The sequence below is a fragment of the Enhydra lutris genome, unplaced genomic scaffold (genome assembly GCF_002288905.1).
Source record: "Enhydra lutris kenyoni isolate GAN:26980312 unplaced genomic scaffold, ASM228890v2 scaffoldscaffold11, whole genome shotgun sequence".
Classification (NCBI taxonomy): Eukaryota; Metazoa; Chordata; class Mammalia; order Carnivora; family Mustelidae; genus Enhydra; species Enhydra lutris.
The window spans coordinates 24329736-24346644 of record NW_019154095.1 but is presented as its reverse complement, the minus strand read 5'-3'; the positions used below and the strand labels follow the sequence as shown (position 1 = coordinate 24346644).

At 39.5% G+C, this 16909-nt stretch overlaps 1 protein-coding gene across 2 annotated transcripts in view; it reads left to right on the top strand.

Annotated features, from left to right (window-relative positions):
* The window catches only part of LOC111144563 (microtubule associated scaffold protein 1), a 110332-nt gene that overhangs the window by 2941 nt on the left and 90482 nt on the right, over window positions 1-16909 (top strand). For both annotated transcript variants that reach the window (XM_022498897.1, XM_022498896.1), the window contains exon 2: window positions 10683-10878. In XM_022498897.1, coding sequence (XP_022354605.1) covers window positions 10683-10878 — 196 coding nt within the window. The remainder of the gene's footprint in view (window positions 1-10682; window positions 10879-16909) is intronic.

Sequence of the window (16909 nt, the reverse complement as noted above, 5' to 3'; positions counted from 1 at the left end):
TCGCATATTTGATGTGTGTGTGTAGGGGGGAGGAGGAGACTAGATACAGTTCCGTTTAGGCAAAAAATTCACATGCAGTTTAAAGATGAATTTTTTTTTAAACATACCTATATTTTTGTCAACAGCATGAAGAAACTAGTTTTCTGAGTTTTAAAAATGTTGGTCAGACCATTCTTGGGCTTTGTGTTCTTGTCCTTAGCACTGATTTTGCCGTAGAAACTTAACATGTCCTTCTGGCCCCACATGGGGTTTCCTGGGGCTTCTGTCCTCTGCACCAGGAATGGAGTTGGGTGCCGGGTGGGAAGGCAGATGTGACAGCTCTGCGTTCTCTGTGGAGGGCTCATGTCTGAGAGGAAAGAAGCAGGCAAGGTGGAGTGAAGGGTTGAAGGGCTATTTTAGAAGGTTTTTAGGGTGTGTTAGGCAACTGCTAGGTCCTTTTAGGAAATAAGCTAGGAAACCCTGGATAAACCTGAGCTACATCAGTTTAGAGATGTTTTGGCTTCTCTAACTTTTGGGGGGGGGGGGCAGTAATACCCTACTATGGTGTCTGAACTAATGCCATTGTCAATTTCAAGACTCTGATTTTAAGTTCAAGTCCAATATAGGGAACTTGTTTAATATCATTTATAATTTGATGTTTTGCCAAATTAAATTGTAACCTCTGGTATTTCTAATCAACAATTTTAATTTGGTGTTTATAGATGTAGGTAAAAACAGTAGATTTATTCCTCCTTGATTTATGGGAGGCTTTCATCGTTTATCGACCTCTAACTGCCAGAAAAACAAGCATAATGTTTCTCTAAAAAGCATTTGCCATAAATATAAACTGGCTGTATAATTTAAAAATTAAAAGTCTTTGTGTGTGTTGAGTAAATCTTAGGCTTTCGTACTATACTTGGAGGACATAAAGCTGTTTTTCAGGCTCCTATTGAAGCCGGGTAATAGAATCATTGGATTGAAATGGAACCCAAGATGTCCTGGGAAGAAGCACTTTTCATTTCTGGAATCTTGCTTAGGAATCCTGTATTTTCAGCAGACACTAATCAAATGGTATTAAAAACAAACAAACAAACAGAAAAACCCAAAACTCATTCTTTACCCATGTCTTAAATGCAACAGCCTGGGTTCACCTCGTACCCATTTTCACGTAACTTGGGGGAAGAGACAGGGCAAACTATCGCGGGCCACAGGCTCTGTGCTTATTGTAGAGAGACAGATGCATGAACATTCGCTTCCTGCTGACTCAGATTCCCATTTCTTGGTCATTTAAGCCGTCTCTAAAGGTTCTGGATCTGCTCTGGATCCATGATGAGACAGTCTTGGAGGGATGTTAATTTCCACCGTGCCCTGTTGGTCTGGAGCTAAGATAGGCCTTGAGTTTACAGAATTCTTTTTTTTTTTTTTAAAGATTTATTTATTTATTTTAGAGTGAGAACATGTGCACACATGAGTGGGGGAAGGGACATAGGCAGAGGAAGAGAGAGAATCTCAAGGAGATTACCCACGGAGCATGCAGCCCAACGCAGGGCTCCATTTCCATTCATGACCTGAGCCAAAATTAAGAATCAGACACTTAACTGACTGAGCTACCCAGGTGCCCTTGAGTTTACTGAATTCTTAAGGTGCCCGCCATCTCACCATTTTTTGGTCAGGATTTATCTGAAATTTCAGAAAGGTTCTTACTTGGAGGCAGGAATTTGATTTTAACTTGATACAAGTTGAGTGTAGCTCTCTATTACAGAGGTTCTGTATTGGGGGACCGTGTGTTAGCCAGAGGGGCAGTGGTCACAGGGAAGGAATGGATATTTTCTTGATGTGTGCTCTGACCAATTTGCTCAGGTTTTGTGTATATGCATTAGGGTTTTCCCTGTAATATTCCAGTGTATACATTTTCATTCACTCCAGGAACAACGGGTCAGTTGTTAGCCACACTTAAAGGCTTCAGAGGGGCGACTAAGAACACACAGCTGGTAAGCAGGAAAACAGATTCAAACCAAGGGCTCCTGACTGGAATCCTGGCCCTTTCTGCTTCATACACCACAGGCTTTAAAAATTTTTGCAGAATGTTGACTTGAAAAGCAGAGAAAATCTGATTTGACCAGCTTACAGAAGTAAATCTTCAACAAAAATGTGTTTTACTTTTTAAAAGGTTTTCTCTGAGGGATTGCCTTACCAGCTTTGTGGTAGAGGTAGGAGTTTTTGTAGTTTCTATGTAATCACATGCTTTTTCTGGCCAGTTTGGTGTAGTTCTCTTAGGATATTGCCTTATTTTTTTTTAATGTAACCCTATAAATACTTTAAGTTTTTTATTTTAATTCCAGTATAGTTAATACACATGTTATACTAGTTTCAGTTGTATGGGATAGTGATTGAACAGTTTTGTACATCACTCAATATTAATGATAAGTGCCCTCTTAATCCTCTTCACCTATTTCATCTAGTAACCATTGGTTTGTTCTCTGTATTTAAGAGTCTGTTTTTTGATCTGTCTCTCTCTCTCTCTTTTTTTCCCTTTGCTTGTTTGTTTTGTTTAACTTCCACATATGAATGAAATCATATGGTATTTGCCTTTCCCTGACTGACTTATTTTCCCTTAGCATTATACCCTCTAGCTCCATCCATGTCATTGCAAATGGCAAGATCTCATTCTTCTTATGGCTGAATAACATTACATGGTATATATATGCCACTTCTTCTTTACCCATTCGTCTGTTGATGGACACTTTGGCTGCTTCCTTAATTTAGCTATTGCAGATAGTGCTGTGGTAAACATAGGGATGCATCTGTCTCTTTAAGTTAGTGTTTTTGTATTTGGGGGTAAATATCCAATAGTATGGTTACTGGATCATAGGATAGTTCCATTTTTAACTTTTTTGAGGAACCTCCATGCTGTTTCCAGAGTGGTTATACCAGTTTGCATTCCCAGCAACAGTCACGACCGTTCCTTTTTCTCCACATCCTGGCCAGCACTTGTTATTTCTTGTGTTTTGATTTTAGCCATTGTGACAGGTGTGAGGTGATAGCTCATTGTGGTTTTGATTTGCATTTCCCTCATGATGAGTGCAATTGAGCATCTTTGCAGGGGTGTATTGGCTATCTGGATGTTTTTTGGAGAGTGTCTGTTCATGTCTTCAGCCCATTTTTTAGTTGGATTTTTTTTTTTTTTTGAGTATTGAGTTGTATTAGTTCTTTATATATTTTGGATTCTAACCCTTTATCAGATATGTCATTTGCACATATCTTATCCCAGTCTGTAAGTTGCCTTTTAGTTGTGTTGATTGTTTCCTTTGCTGTGCAGAAGGTTTGTATTTTGATGTAGACCCAGTGGTTTATTTTTGCTTTTATTTCCCTTGCCTAATGAGACCTATCTGGAAAAATATTGCTACTGCTTTTGTCAGAGAACTTTCTGCCTATGCCCTCTGCTTGGCTTTTTATGGTTTCATGTCTCACATTTAGGTCTTTAATCCATTTTAAGTTCACTTTGTGTATGGTGAAACAGTCTTTCCTCTTTTGTTAAAGATTAATGACTACATATATGTGGGCTTATTTCTGAGCTCTTTATTTTATTGATCTCCGTGTGTATTTTTTGGCCAGTACCATATTGTTTTTATCACTACAACTTCGTAATGTAACTTGAAATCTGGAACTATGATACCTCCAGTTTTGTTTTTGCTTCAAGATTGCTTTGGGTATTCTGTGTTTTTTATGGTTTCACACAAATTTTAAAATTATTTGTTTTAGTTCTGTAAAAAAAAAAAGCTTTTTTTTTTTTTTTTTTTTTTTAAGATAAATTAAGAATGAGAAAAGCACGAACAGGAGGTGGGCAGAGGGAAAGGGGGAGAGAATCTCAAGCAGACTTTGTGCTGAATGAGGAGCCCAATGTGTGCCTTGATCCCTTGACCTTGAGATTATGACCTGAGCCAAAACCAAGAGTCCAACACTTAACTGACTGTGTGCCACCCAGGCGCCCTGCTATTGGTATTTTTTCATTGCTTTGGATGGTGTACACATTTTAACAGTATTTGTTCGTCCAATCCATGAGCATGGAATGTCTTTCCCTTTCTTTGTGTCATCTTCAATTCTTTCATCAGTGTTTTATAGTTTCCAGAGTACAGGTCTTTCCCCTTTTTGGTTAAGTTTATTCCTACATATTTTATTATGTTTGGTGCAATTGTAAAGGTGATCTCTTAATTTCTATTTCTGCTACTTCATTATTACTGTATAGAAATGAAACCAATTTCTGTACATTGATTTTTGTATCCTGCAACTTTATTAAATTCATTTATCAGTTCTAGTAGTTTTTTGGTGGAGTCTTTAGAGTTTTCTGTATATAGTATCATGTCATCTGCAAATAATGAAAGTTTTACTTCTTCCTTACAATTTGGATGTCTTTTATTTCTTGTCCGATTGTTGTAGCTAGGATTTCCAGTACTGTGTCAAATAAAAGTGGTGAGAGTGGGCATCCTTGCCTTGTTCCTGACCTTCGGCTTAGGCGGAAAAGCTCTCAGTTTTTTCCCATTGAATATGATGTTTGCTGTGGGTTTTTATATATGGTCTTTATTATGTTGAGGTATATTCCCTCTCTACTTTGTTGAGGGTGTTTTATCATGAGTGTTGGACTTTGTCAGAAGCTTTTCCTGCATCTGTAGAAATAATGATACAGTTTTTAATCCTTTCTCTTTTGTTTCCCTTTCTCTTTTTGATATAATGTATCATGTTGATTAATTGGTGAATATTGAACCACCCTTGGATCCTAGCAATATATCCCACTTGATTGTGGTGAATGATTTTTTAATGTATTATTGGATTTGGTTTGCAAGTATTTTATTGAGGATTTTTGCTTCTATATTCATCAGAGTTACTGGTCTGTAGTTATCTTTTCTTTGTGGTGTCTTTTTCTTTTTGGTATCAGGGTAATGTTGGCCTCATAGGATGAATTTTAAAGTTTTCCTTCCTCTTCTATTTTTTGGAATAGTTTGAGAAGAATAGGCATTAACTCTTCTTTAAATATTTGGTAGAGCATTCACTCTGAAGGCATTTGGTCCTGGGCTTTGTTGGAAGTTTTTTAATAGTGATTCAATTTTTTTGCTAGTCATTGGTCTGTTCAGATTTTCTAGTTCTTGCTTTAGTTTTGATAGGTTATATGTTTCTAAAAATGTATCCATTTCTTCTAGGTTGTTCAATTTATTGGCATATAGTTTTTCATAATAGTCTCATACAGTTTGTATTTCTGTGGCATTGGCTGTTATTTCTCCTCTTTCATTAGTGATTTTTTTTTTTATTTGACTCCACTCTTTTTTGAGGACTCTGTCTAAATATTAATTAATTTGGTTATCTTTTTAAAGGAATAGCTCTTAGTTTCATCTGTTCTGTTGGACTATTTTAGTTTCCATATCATTTATTTATGCCCCAATCTTTATTTCCTTCCTTATGCTGGTTTTAGGTTTTGCTTGTTGTTCTTTTTCCAGCTCCTTCAGGTGTAAGGTTAGGTTGTTAGGTTGTTTGAGATTTTTCTTGCTTCTTGAGATAGGCCTGTGTTACTGTAAACTTCCCTATGGAACAGTTTTTGCCGCGTCTCAAAGATTGTAGACCATTGTGTTTTCATTTTCACTTGTTTCTATGTAATTTATTTCTTCTTTGATTTCTTGGTTGACCCATTCATTGTTTAGTAGCTCTTTTTCCAGATTTTTTTCTTATGGCTGATTTCTTATTTCACAGTGTTGTGGTCACACAAGATGGATGGTATGACTTTAATCTTTTTGAATTTGTTGAGACTTGTTTTGTGGCCTAATATGTGACCTATTCTGGAGAATGTTCTGTATGCACTTGAAAAGAATGTGTATTCTCCTGTTTTAGGATGGAATGTTCTGAATATATCTGTTTATCCATCTGTTCCATTGTGTCATTCAAAGCCATTGTTTCCTTATGGATTTTCTGTTTGGTTGATTTGTCCTTCGATGCAAGTAGGGTGTTAAAGTCTCCTATTATTGTATTGGTATCAGTTAGTTCCTTTGTTTGTTATTTAGTGTTTAATGTATTTTGGTGCTCCTTTGTTGGGTACATAAATATTTACAATTGTTATTTCTTCTTGTTGGATTGTCCCCTTTATTATTATATGCTGTCCTTCTTTGTCTCTTTTACAGTTTTTGTTTTAAAGTCTATTTTTTTTCCAGTGAAAGGCTTTTCTTTTGACTTCCATTTACATAATATTTCTCTTTCAATCTGCATGTGTCTTTAGGTCTGAAATGAGTCTCTTATAGGTGGCATATACATAGGTCTTGTTTTTTATCCACTCTGTCATTCTACAGCTTTTGACTGGAGAGTTTGGTCCAATTATATTCAAAGTAATTATTGACAGTTATGTATTTTTTGCCATTTTGTTACTTGTTTTGTGATTGTTCTAGGTTTCTTTCTGATCTTTTGCTCCCTCTCTTTCACGGTTTGCTGGTTTTCTTTAGTGATATACTTGGATTCTTTGTATATCTGTTACTGGTTTGTTTTGATTTGTGGTTAACATTAGGTTTGTGTAACGTCTGGATTTTTAACAGTCTATATGAAGTTGATGATCACTTATATTTGAACCCACTCTTTACTATTCCTACCACGTGTTAGGTATATGATGTCATATTTCATATCCTTTTATTTTGTGAATCTCTACTGTTTTTTCAAGAAATACTTATTACCTATTTTATGTTTCCTACTTTTCATACTCTCACTTATTATCTTTCTTTTCCACTCAGAAAGTCTGCTTTAGTAGTTCTTGTAGTATTGGTTTAGTGATCATGAGCTCCTTTACTTTTTGTCTAGGAAGCTGTGTCTCTTCTTCTATTCTGAATGATAGCCTTGCTGGATAGAGTATTCTTGGCTACAGATTTTTCCCATTCAGAACTTTGCAGGCCAGAAGGGAGTGGCATGATCTCTTCAAAGTTTTTGCTAAAAAAAAATCTGCTGATAAACTTATGGGGTTTCCCTGGTATGTAATTGTCTTTTGCTCTTGTTGCTTTTAACATTCTTTATCACTGGGGTGCCTGGGTGGCTCAGTCAGTTAAGCATCTACCTTTGGCTGGGGTTATGATCTCCAGGTCTGGGGATCGAGCTCCACATTGAGCTCCTTGCTCAGCAGGGAGTCTGTTTCTTACTCTCTCCTGCTCCCCCCCCCCCCCCGGCTTGGTGTTTGATCTCTGTCTCTCTCTTGCTTGCTCTCTCTCAAATAAATAAATAAATCTTTAAAAAAAAAAAAACTTCTTTATCACTACTTTTTGCCACTTGAATTATTGTGTGTCTTGGTTTGGACCTTTTTGTTAGGATCTCTGTGCCTTCTAGATCTGGATATTTTTTTTCCTCCCCAAGATTAGGGAAGTTTTCACCTATTATTTCTTCAAATTTTCTCCCTTCTTCTTGTTTCTTTCTGGGATCCCTATATTGTGAATGTTATTACAACCTGAGTTTCATAAGTCTGTTCCACTTTGCATAATTATCTTTTCTCTCACTTGTTCAGCTTGATTACTTTCCATAACTCTGTCTTCCAGGTAATTAATTCGTTCCTCTGCTTCCTCTCACCTATTTATTCCACAAGTGTTTTTTAATTGCAGTTATTATATTCTTCATCTCTGATAGGTTCTTTTTTTCTTTGTGTTAAGGGTCTCACTGATGTCCTCCACTCTTATCTCAAGTCCAGTGATTATCTTCATGATCATTACTTTAAATTCTCTATCAGGCTTATTACTTATCTCTGTTTTGTTTAGGTCTCCTGCTATGATTTTGCCCTGTTCTTTCTTTTGGAACATATTCCTCTGTTTCTTCATTTTGCCTAACTCTTTGTGTCTGTTTCTGTGTGTTGGGAAAGTCAGCTCCATCTGTTGTTCTTGAAAGCATGGCTAGGGCCCACATTTTAAATAACAAGGTCATGTTGGCCCACTTCACAGGAATCTCTCTGCTGCCTCCGGGACCAGGCCTGTCTGGGTTGCTTCAGTGCATGCAGGTGGGGGCAGGGTGCTGCAAGTTGTTCCCTTGGGTCCTCCTCCACTGGGATTGTATAGCCTCTGTGGAGACTGGAGGCCCGGCAGGGTAGGTCTGTGAAGTATGGAAAGTGAGGTCTTGGTGCCACAAGCCATAGGTACCATTCCTTCTCCACGGGGGACACTCGGCCACTGTGGAGAGTGGGGCCGGCCATGGCTGCTCCATGAAGTACATCTGAGTGGGGGTACAGTTTTACAAGGTGCATGGATCTTCTGAGGGAGTTCAGAGATACAGTCTAACTTTCCCTCTTATATACCCCAGGCATTTTTCAAAATGCTGCTTCTAAGTTGTATCTCCTCAGCCTGTTTGTTCTGCTAACTCTTTTAAGGTTGAGGACACAGCTTCCTAGAGCCCTCCAGTCTCTCCTTGAGCAGCCTGCTGATTTTTAATATTCCAGGCTTTAAGTCCTGCTGGTTGTAAGAACTCACAAAATCAGCCCCTCTGATTTTCAAAGCCAAATGCTGTGGAGATTAGTCTTCCCCATGCAGGCTCCTTGGTTTGATAGTCTGTTTCTTACTGTTCTCCTGTGCTCATAGCTCCTGCCTCCTGTTATCCAGAATCTCGGGGTTTAGCTTTCCACCATATCTCTGACCTTACCCCCCCCATCCCCACCTTTAATGTGACCTCTTACTCACATTTACTTGTGGAGTTTGTTGTGCTAGTTTTCCGGTACTTTTCTGGGTTATTTGCACTGATGGGAGGGTTATTTAGTTTATGTGGGATGATATAAGTTTAGGGTCCCCCTCTTCTACCATCTTCCCTGAAAGTCTTGCCCTATTGAATTTTTAATTTCACCTGGTATATGAATGCTCAGTAGCATGGGGCTTTACATATCTGTGTTGGAAATTATCTACTTATGATTTATTAAAGACAGAAGGGTACCCATGGGGAATACACAGCATGGATGTTAGAAGTATGAATTTAGAGTTACATATGCTTTCAGATTAGCTCCATCATTTGTTGGAAGAATGACATTGCGCAAATAACCCAGTCTCTGTGAGACTCAGTTTTTCTTTATGTAAAGGGAGAGTACAAAACTAGCTTACAGTGTTAATTTTTTGTTGAATAAAGCTCGGGGTCTTGTTTTCTGTGTGGAGAATGGGAATATTTATTGGCCACTCACTGTGTACTGTATATGATGATGACTGTTGGGATACTAGAAAGAAAAGATACCACATCTGGTCAAAACTCATACCTGGTGTGGTGGGTAATTTTAAGAGCTAAAGCAAAAAGGCATGTTAAATATTAAGTTGGGAGTATGTGTAAGCCACTGTGCTGCAGAAGGTGGGATGGTGTGGTGACAATGGGGAGAGTTGTTGAAGCTTCTAGGGGAACTATCACGTTAGCCACTAGTTGGAACTCCAAGGGCAAGTATGAATGGGAAGGGTATTCTGGGTAGAGGAAATAACCTACATAACGATGAAGAAATGTGAGAATATCTTCTCCTTTAGGGGACTCCAGGGTAGTGAGTATGGTGAGACAGTGGTGTAGAACTACAAACGTTAAGGAACAAGCTGAAGGAGATCGCAGGGGTTGCTAGATCCGAAGGGCCTGGGTGTGCCTTGTTAGGAGTTGCCCTTATCTGGAAGACAGAGGGATAACCCAGTTTCTCCTTTGAGGAGGTTACATAAACAGTGGAGTAGAACATGAATTGGAGTGGAAGCTGGTGAGCTCAGAAATCCTGAGGATGTGGTTTCAGTAATCCAGGGAAGAAATGATGCAGGCTTGTGCTAAGGTGGATGCAAAAGGGAAAGAAGACTGTCAGGAGTTTAGGAAGTAAAAAAAAGAAGCACCTAGGAAAGAAATAGCTTTCATTGTTTATGTTGGGTGCCTGGGTATGTTGTGGTAAATATGGGAAGAGATAAGTTTTGAGATGGATGGGTAAAACTAGTTTAAAGTTAGAAACTACTTCATATGCTTCTGTGAAATGGGGTATGCTAAAAGTAACAACTTCTAGTCTATGATGATTAAATCAAATGATGATTAAATTGGAAACATGTATTTTGAACTTTAGGTATTATTCCATAAGGGCTATACGTTGATCTGTAAAAACAACAATAATATGATTATTCTTGGCATTGCTAAGTAGAGGTGCCCGAAGAAATGCTAGGTGGACAGGTAAAGAAAGAAGCGAAATACATGGGAAATGAAGGAGAGTGCTGGCTAGGACCCATCGACTGCAGAGAGAACAGGATGTATAGGCGGCGGTTAAAACAGTGGGCAAGATCACCTAGGGAGAGCATATCACAAGGAAAGACCAGGGTCAAGTTTAGTACCCTTGGGACAAGTAGCATTGAGGCAGGATCCAGAGGCGGAATAACCACACAGATAGAAGGAAAATCAGGAGTGTTCTGTTTTGGAAAAATCAAAGAAAGATGGTGTCCTCAGCCTCTGATGCTGTAGGAAGGGGCTGCAGAGCACAGCTTGAAAGCTGTGGCTTGACTTCAGCTTGTGTCGCTGGTCATCTTGGAATAGTTCCACTGATGGCCACTAAAGTCAGATCATGATGGACTGAAGAATGAACTATGAAGAGGTTTAATTCCTTCATATTAAAAGTGAAAATTAAATATCTGCCATATCTGCTTAGAATTGTTGTAGCACCACAAGGAGAATGGTATGAGAAAGGTATGATCTGGTTTAAAATCTTAACTATTTTTTCACAGGGTTCTCCTTCAAAATCTGCGGCTGCATCAGGTGGGAGTATATCTAAGCCTGACTCCTCCAATCTGAGGAAAACGCCTGGTTCAAAAGCCAAAGTAGGGCCCTCTGTTTCCTGTTTGAGGCGGAATAGTGACAGTAGAAACCTCAATTCTGATCGGGCCTTATCTCCGCAGAGGATCCGGCGCGTGTCCAGTTCTGGTGAGAATGAAAGAAATGAGTTGTGCCTGATAGCATTTTGTGAATTATTTGAATATAAAATAAGGCATGTCAGAAAGCAGAAAGACAGGTTTTGGTTATAAAACTAACACATTTTGTCACTACAACATTTACGTTTTTGTGTATCAGCGTGTTATGTAGGGAAGGTAGAAAAAGAAGTCTTAGACACAGCTCTGATCTTTGAGCAACGGAAAGGCTAGTTAGAAAAAGATACAGGTGTGTAATCCAACTTCTAAGTAATTAAGAAAAATCATAAACAATTGGGTGCCTGCTATATACAAATAATTTCACAATTAAAAGTTATTTTTATAAATGTTTAAGTGCTTAATAATACATAAATGTTATATACTAGAATCATTGTGGGCTCTCACTGTGTGAAAAGAGATTAATTTTTCCTTGAGCTTTATTGAAAGATGTATGATAAAATTTCAGGGATATAAGAGTGACTGAGAAGTTTAGCTGTGCCTAGACAAACTTTTATTTACATTGGTTTATATTTTAGAAGTAATAGTTTCAAAGTCCTGTTAGGTTTATGAAATTTGAGTGCTTTAAGAGTAGCTATTAGGTGTCTTACTAAAAATTTGGCAGATAGATGGACTTTTCTGGGTTACAGATCAGAACAGGAAGTGGAAAAGTCAGCGTGTTTTATACAGACTAAGACAAAAACACTGCTACCCATTCCAGTTGACTGAGAACACTGTGCAGGGAACACCCTTTATTTTAACAGGTACAACCTTGTGCAAATTAAAGGCATGCCCAATGGATTTAGAAGTAAGTTCCCTTATAAAAATAGTAACTACTGTTGAATGATTTGGGGGAAAAAAAGAAAAAAGAAAAAAAGGTACCTCTAGAATGATGTGTCAACACATGTGAGAACATTTAGCAGAAACTAACAAAACCAAGCAGGTCCCAGAGGATGTCATTACCTCTCTACACCTTGATAGTTTCAGATTCTATTTGCTAAATCTGTTTTGAGGCCTGATGTGTGAGAAACCTGTAACGAGTAGAAGTGTTTTGAGGGTGATTTATTTAGATTCAGGGCTGGCAGTAAGATCCTGGGTTGGGAGGAGCAAAGCCAGGACGTGGTATGGGTGGAGGAAGAGGGATCGGCGGTACATTCCATTCCCATCTCTGGAGGAGCTGAGTGGGAAGAAAGAATTCACTTGAAGTTCTCTTCCTTGGGAAGAAAACCAGAAGGGGAACAATGATTCTGATTTTAGATATTGCCACCGTTAGGGGGAGTTGAGGCACAGTGAGATCAAAGCTTTAGTTCTAAGTGTTGATGACAGGATCAGTGTAGTGGTTGATGATGGGAAGGGTCGTAGACAGATGATGGGGAGTCCCTCCCCGTTTGGATGTTAGGAGCACCTGTGGCTTGGTGGCGCTAGAGAGCCATGACCAAGGGCACCGTGGCCTTTAGGTTAGGAGCTCTGTGTTCTAGTAATCTTCTGGCACCAGTGAGCTACACAAGCAAGTCGTTTACCCACCCTGGGCTTCAGCCTTGCGTTGTGAAGTGGGAGGGTTTGAGAATGTAGGGACCTATCAACGTTTACACTCCTCTTTCTAGGGGCAGTTTGGGTGCTTGCCTAACTTTCTGAGCAGTGGCTACTACCAGTAAGTTTCTCTGGACCACAGGATGCTCAAAACCCAGAAAACCGGAAGTGCTCATCCTCTCAGGAGATGAGGCTGGTGCCCGGGATATGCAGTAGTCCCGGCTCTCTGGGGTTCTGTGACATCAACGATTTCAGTTAGCCTTAGTCAGTTGTGGTACAGAGGCTGGTGATCCTCCTTCTGATGTTTTGTTACAAAGTCAGTAGTAGCCTAATGCTAAATCCTACCGCCTAGGTCATTCACCTCAACCCAGCTCCTGGTGCAGGCACTTGATCCCCTCACACCATCACAGGAGGAAGGGTGAGGATATTTTGAGACAGACCATGTTCATATAACTTTTGTTATAGTATATCACTAATTATTTTATTATTAGTTGTTGATCTCTTTCTATAACTCTTCTATAAATTAAACTTGATCATAGGTATGTATGTGTAGGAAAAAGCAGTACATGTAGGGTTTGGTACCATCTGTGGTTTCAGGCATCGACTGGAGGTCTTGAGATGCCCCTATGGCTGGAGGGAAGCAGGGTGGGGGGGCTGAACTGTATTTTCAACAATGGGAATCTTTTATGTAGAGGATCAGTTCCACTGAAGAGTTAAGAATTTTAAAATCCCTTTTCTGTATACTCTATAATATCCTGCCTTAAGAGAAAAGTAGGTCTGTTTACTCTGAATGAAAAGACAAGGACATTTATTGAGCATTTATTAACTTATATAAAGAAACTTGATAACTCAGTTATGTATTTAGACTTTTGAATCTGTGTTACTAAGTTTTCTTTTACTTGGTGGTTTTCTATATAGAAATGGAAAAAAAAATTAATGTAACCAGAAACTTCATGGATTCACATTTGAGTTTTTATTTGAACTGTTGGAAGACTAACTTGATTGTGCTGTATTAAAAAAAAAAGTAATAACAGCAACTAGCTTGTTTGGATGCTCACATTAAATTGAGAGGTGTTTGTTGTAGGGGACAGGAAATTTAATCACCACAGAGTTAAAAGCAGAACAGATCAAGGAGCAAAAACAGTGTGCCTTTAGATCACTGAGAGAGTGTTGCCATTTACCGTACAATGCGGTGTTTGTGTATTAGAATATTGAAACCAAATGGACATCCTCTGTACTCTGTATACAAAGTTACACTCCTAAAGGTAAGCGGCAGGAATGTTCTAGCGGGGGTTTTCAATAAATCCTTTCAGAGAACTAAGTTGAAAACCAGATCTGGACTTGAAATAATAGACATTTTCTTAAAGGTTTAACCTGAGTATGAGAGAAAACTGATTAAAATCAATGGACCTCTTGCATTTTCCCTGTCAAAATCTGGAAATAATATGCAGCATGATGACCATAGCTAAATTTGTATGAAATCAGATGATGACTGATGACAACAAGCCAGATGCAACGTATCTTTGTTAAGAGTATGTGTGTGTTTTAACCACTCCAATTAAATAAGATGAGATTGTGGGGGAAAATAGGATGATAATAATAATTGTAATGCCAGAGATAGCAGCGCACACTTACAAAATGCTTACCAAGTTTTAGGCTCTGTCTTAGGATTAAATGTCTTAATTATATCATTGAGTACATTTAACCTTCAGAGTAGTTTTGTGAGGCTTGTCCTCATTTGACGGATTGAGGAGAACACCACACAGAAATTAAATAATTTGTCAGGGTTACACAGCTAGTAAGTGGCAGAGGTAGGAGTCAAACCAGGCGGTAGGGCTCTGGAGCCCATTTTCTTAGTCTTCACATTTTCAGGCTAAAGAACTACTCTTGGGGCACGTGGGTGCCTCAGTCGTTAAGCATCTGCCTTTGGCTCAGGTCGTGATCTCAGGGCCCTGGGAATGAGCCCTGTATTGGGCTCCCTGGTCAGCGTGGAGTCTACTTCTCCCTCCCCGCTCTTCCCCCACCCCCGCCTGTGCTCGCTCTCGCTCTCTCTTTCTCTCTCTCTCTCTCAAATCTTTAAAAAAACTACTCTTAGTATGGCTATAAGTTTTGAAAAATTAAAATTCTCACATTTAACTGAATGGCTTAGAAATTGGCATTTCTCTTCTCAGGCCCTTGGCCCGAGATTTAGAAGATGTTTAAATTTAAAAGATGTTACATGGTTATTGCAAATTGCTGCTGAGTGAATCACTTCATCGTTAAATCCTTCATGATTCATTCAGGCGTCTCGACCTATCTGCCACCTTCTTCTGAAGGCAATACCAGTTCTTATCAGGCTTTAGATGATAAATGTGTGTTTTCCTTCATATAACGCTGTAATTGCCCTTCCAGTGACCAGCCTGAGCAAGGTAGGATTACGGAAGTCGGACAGAACACACTCCTGGCCTGTGGCTCGTGTAACCTACCCGGAGAGGGCTAGAGCGTGTTTATGACTCAACCACAGAGCCACACATAAAGGGTGTGGAAATGGCCCCTAAGTGCCTTAGGACTCTGGGGAAAAAGAAGAATGTTCGGGGGTTGGTCTGATTATACCAGAGCCTGAAGAAAGGCCTCATGAAAGAAATAGTCTTTAGTTTTTCTTCTGGAGAAAGAAAAGTAACATTTCAAAAGGATAAACCTTTGCTTTAATTCAGTTTATTGTGGGTTAATAAAATAAATGCCTCTCAAACCAGGAGGACATCCCATACTTGTAATGACTTGCCTAGCGTTATAGGTTTCTGAGCTTTCTTGCTAAGTTGTTTTTTCCATAGTTGTTTTCTGTAAGCTAATTTTGTCTATTTAATGTTAAAGGGAATTTAAAATCATTTCAATTAACTTTTATATCATTTTAGTCTTTTCTAGGTGAGTTTGAGAGAAATAGCTAGCAAACTTATGAGAAGGATGCTCACTATAAATTCTTTAAAAACAAGAAATTATCCCCTAATAACTTATTCTAAAAGCTAACTTCAGCAGGTTGGTTTTGATGCTTCTATATTTGCATGTAATTAAAATACTTTTTAAAGAATGGATCTCAAGTTTTCTTGGCATAAAAATAATAGTCATAGTGATGTTTTGAGTGCCAGCGACATGCCATGCTCTGTTCTAAGCTCTCTAAATGCCTGATTTCATTTACTCTCACAACTCATGACGTATAGACAGGTACACTCCTCCCACTTCTGCAGATGAGGATTTGGAAGTTTTGAAACCTTAGGTAACTCGCGCGAAGTGACACGGTTCATCATCGGTGGAGACTGGAAATGGAACAAGCAGTCTCTATGCTCTTAGCCTCTATAAATACACCCAGGGGTCCAACACCCTGACTTCTCATCTAACGAGGGTCTCGTGAGTGCCTGCCTGTGCTGGGAATGGGAGACAGGCACAAAACAGATACATTCTTGCCCTTACAGAGCTTAAATTCTAGTCAGGTGCATCAGAAAATTAAATTCAAATGTTGAGAATGTAAGATGATAAATGCTGAGAAAGGCGGTGAAGGGAGTTAGATCTTAATATCAGGTGGCTGAGAAAGGCCTTGCTGAGCAGGTGACAAATGAGCCAGTGCCTGAAGGCTCAGAAGGAGGGAGACATTAAGACACTGGATGACAGGCCTTCCTGGACAGAGTGAACGGCAAGTGCAAAGATGGAGGTGAGGCAGCTTGGGGGGTGGGGGGAGGTGCTTGAGGGACCGGGAGCTGCCCAGTGTGCGCAGTGGGGGGCCAGGGAGTGCTGATGAGGCCAACCAAGTGGGGTCTTACAGGCGTCCGGGGAGCGTCTTCTCTTTTATTCCTTCCTGACATGATCACTACAGTCTCGATCATTTTACAGGCATTCCACTCCGTTCTTCTCACTTGGCGAGTAATTCTGGAGATTATTTTCTAGAATGACCCATGCATGAGGCATCATAGGTCACTAAGCACTTTTCTCTTACTCTATGAATTCAAGAAAAGTTTTGAGAGCCTGCTGTGTGCCGGGCACTCTACTAGATTTGGGGAATACAAACATGATGAAATAATAGCCCCTTGTCATGATCTCACTCACTGGAGGCTGAGCTGGAAAGGGGAGTTGAAGCACACCATCTGATTGCCGACTCTTCATTCTTTAAACCGTAGCTGACCTGTCCTGGCCCCTGTGATATTTCGCATTTATTATGCTGTACTCGGATTATTTTTGTACGTGTCAGTCTCCTAAATTGTGAGTTCCACAAGGAGAGTCCAGGTCTTGGTTACTTTTACATGTTTCATTGCTTAGCACAGTGTACCTATTGCACAACAGGTGTTTAAAAATGTTGTCTGGCCTGATTTGAAGGGAAACTTCTGTGAAGGGAACACCCCTGACTGGGCCTGAGGGCAGACCGGAGAACAGCGAGGACATTTGAACTGGCCCTGAACGTGCCTGTAGAAGTTTGCCAGACATGGAAAGTTGCTGGCATTCCCAAGGGTGCAAGTGGACAGTTATGAAAGGGTATGGTGCATGTGGGAACACCG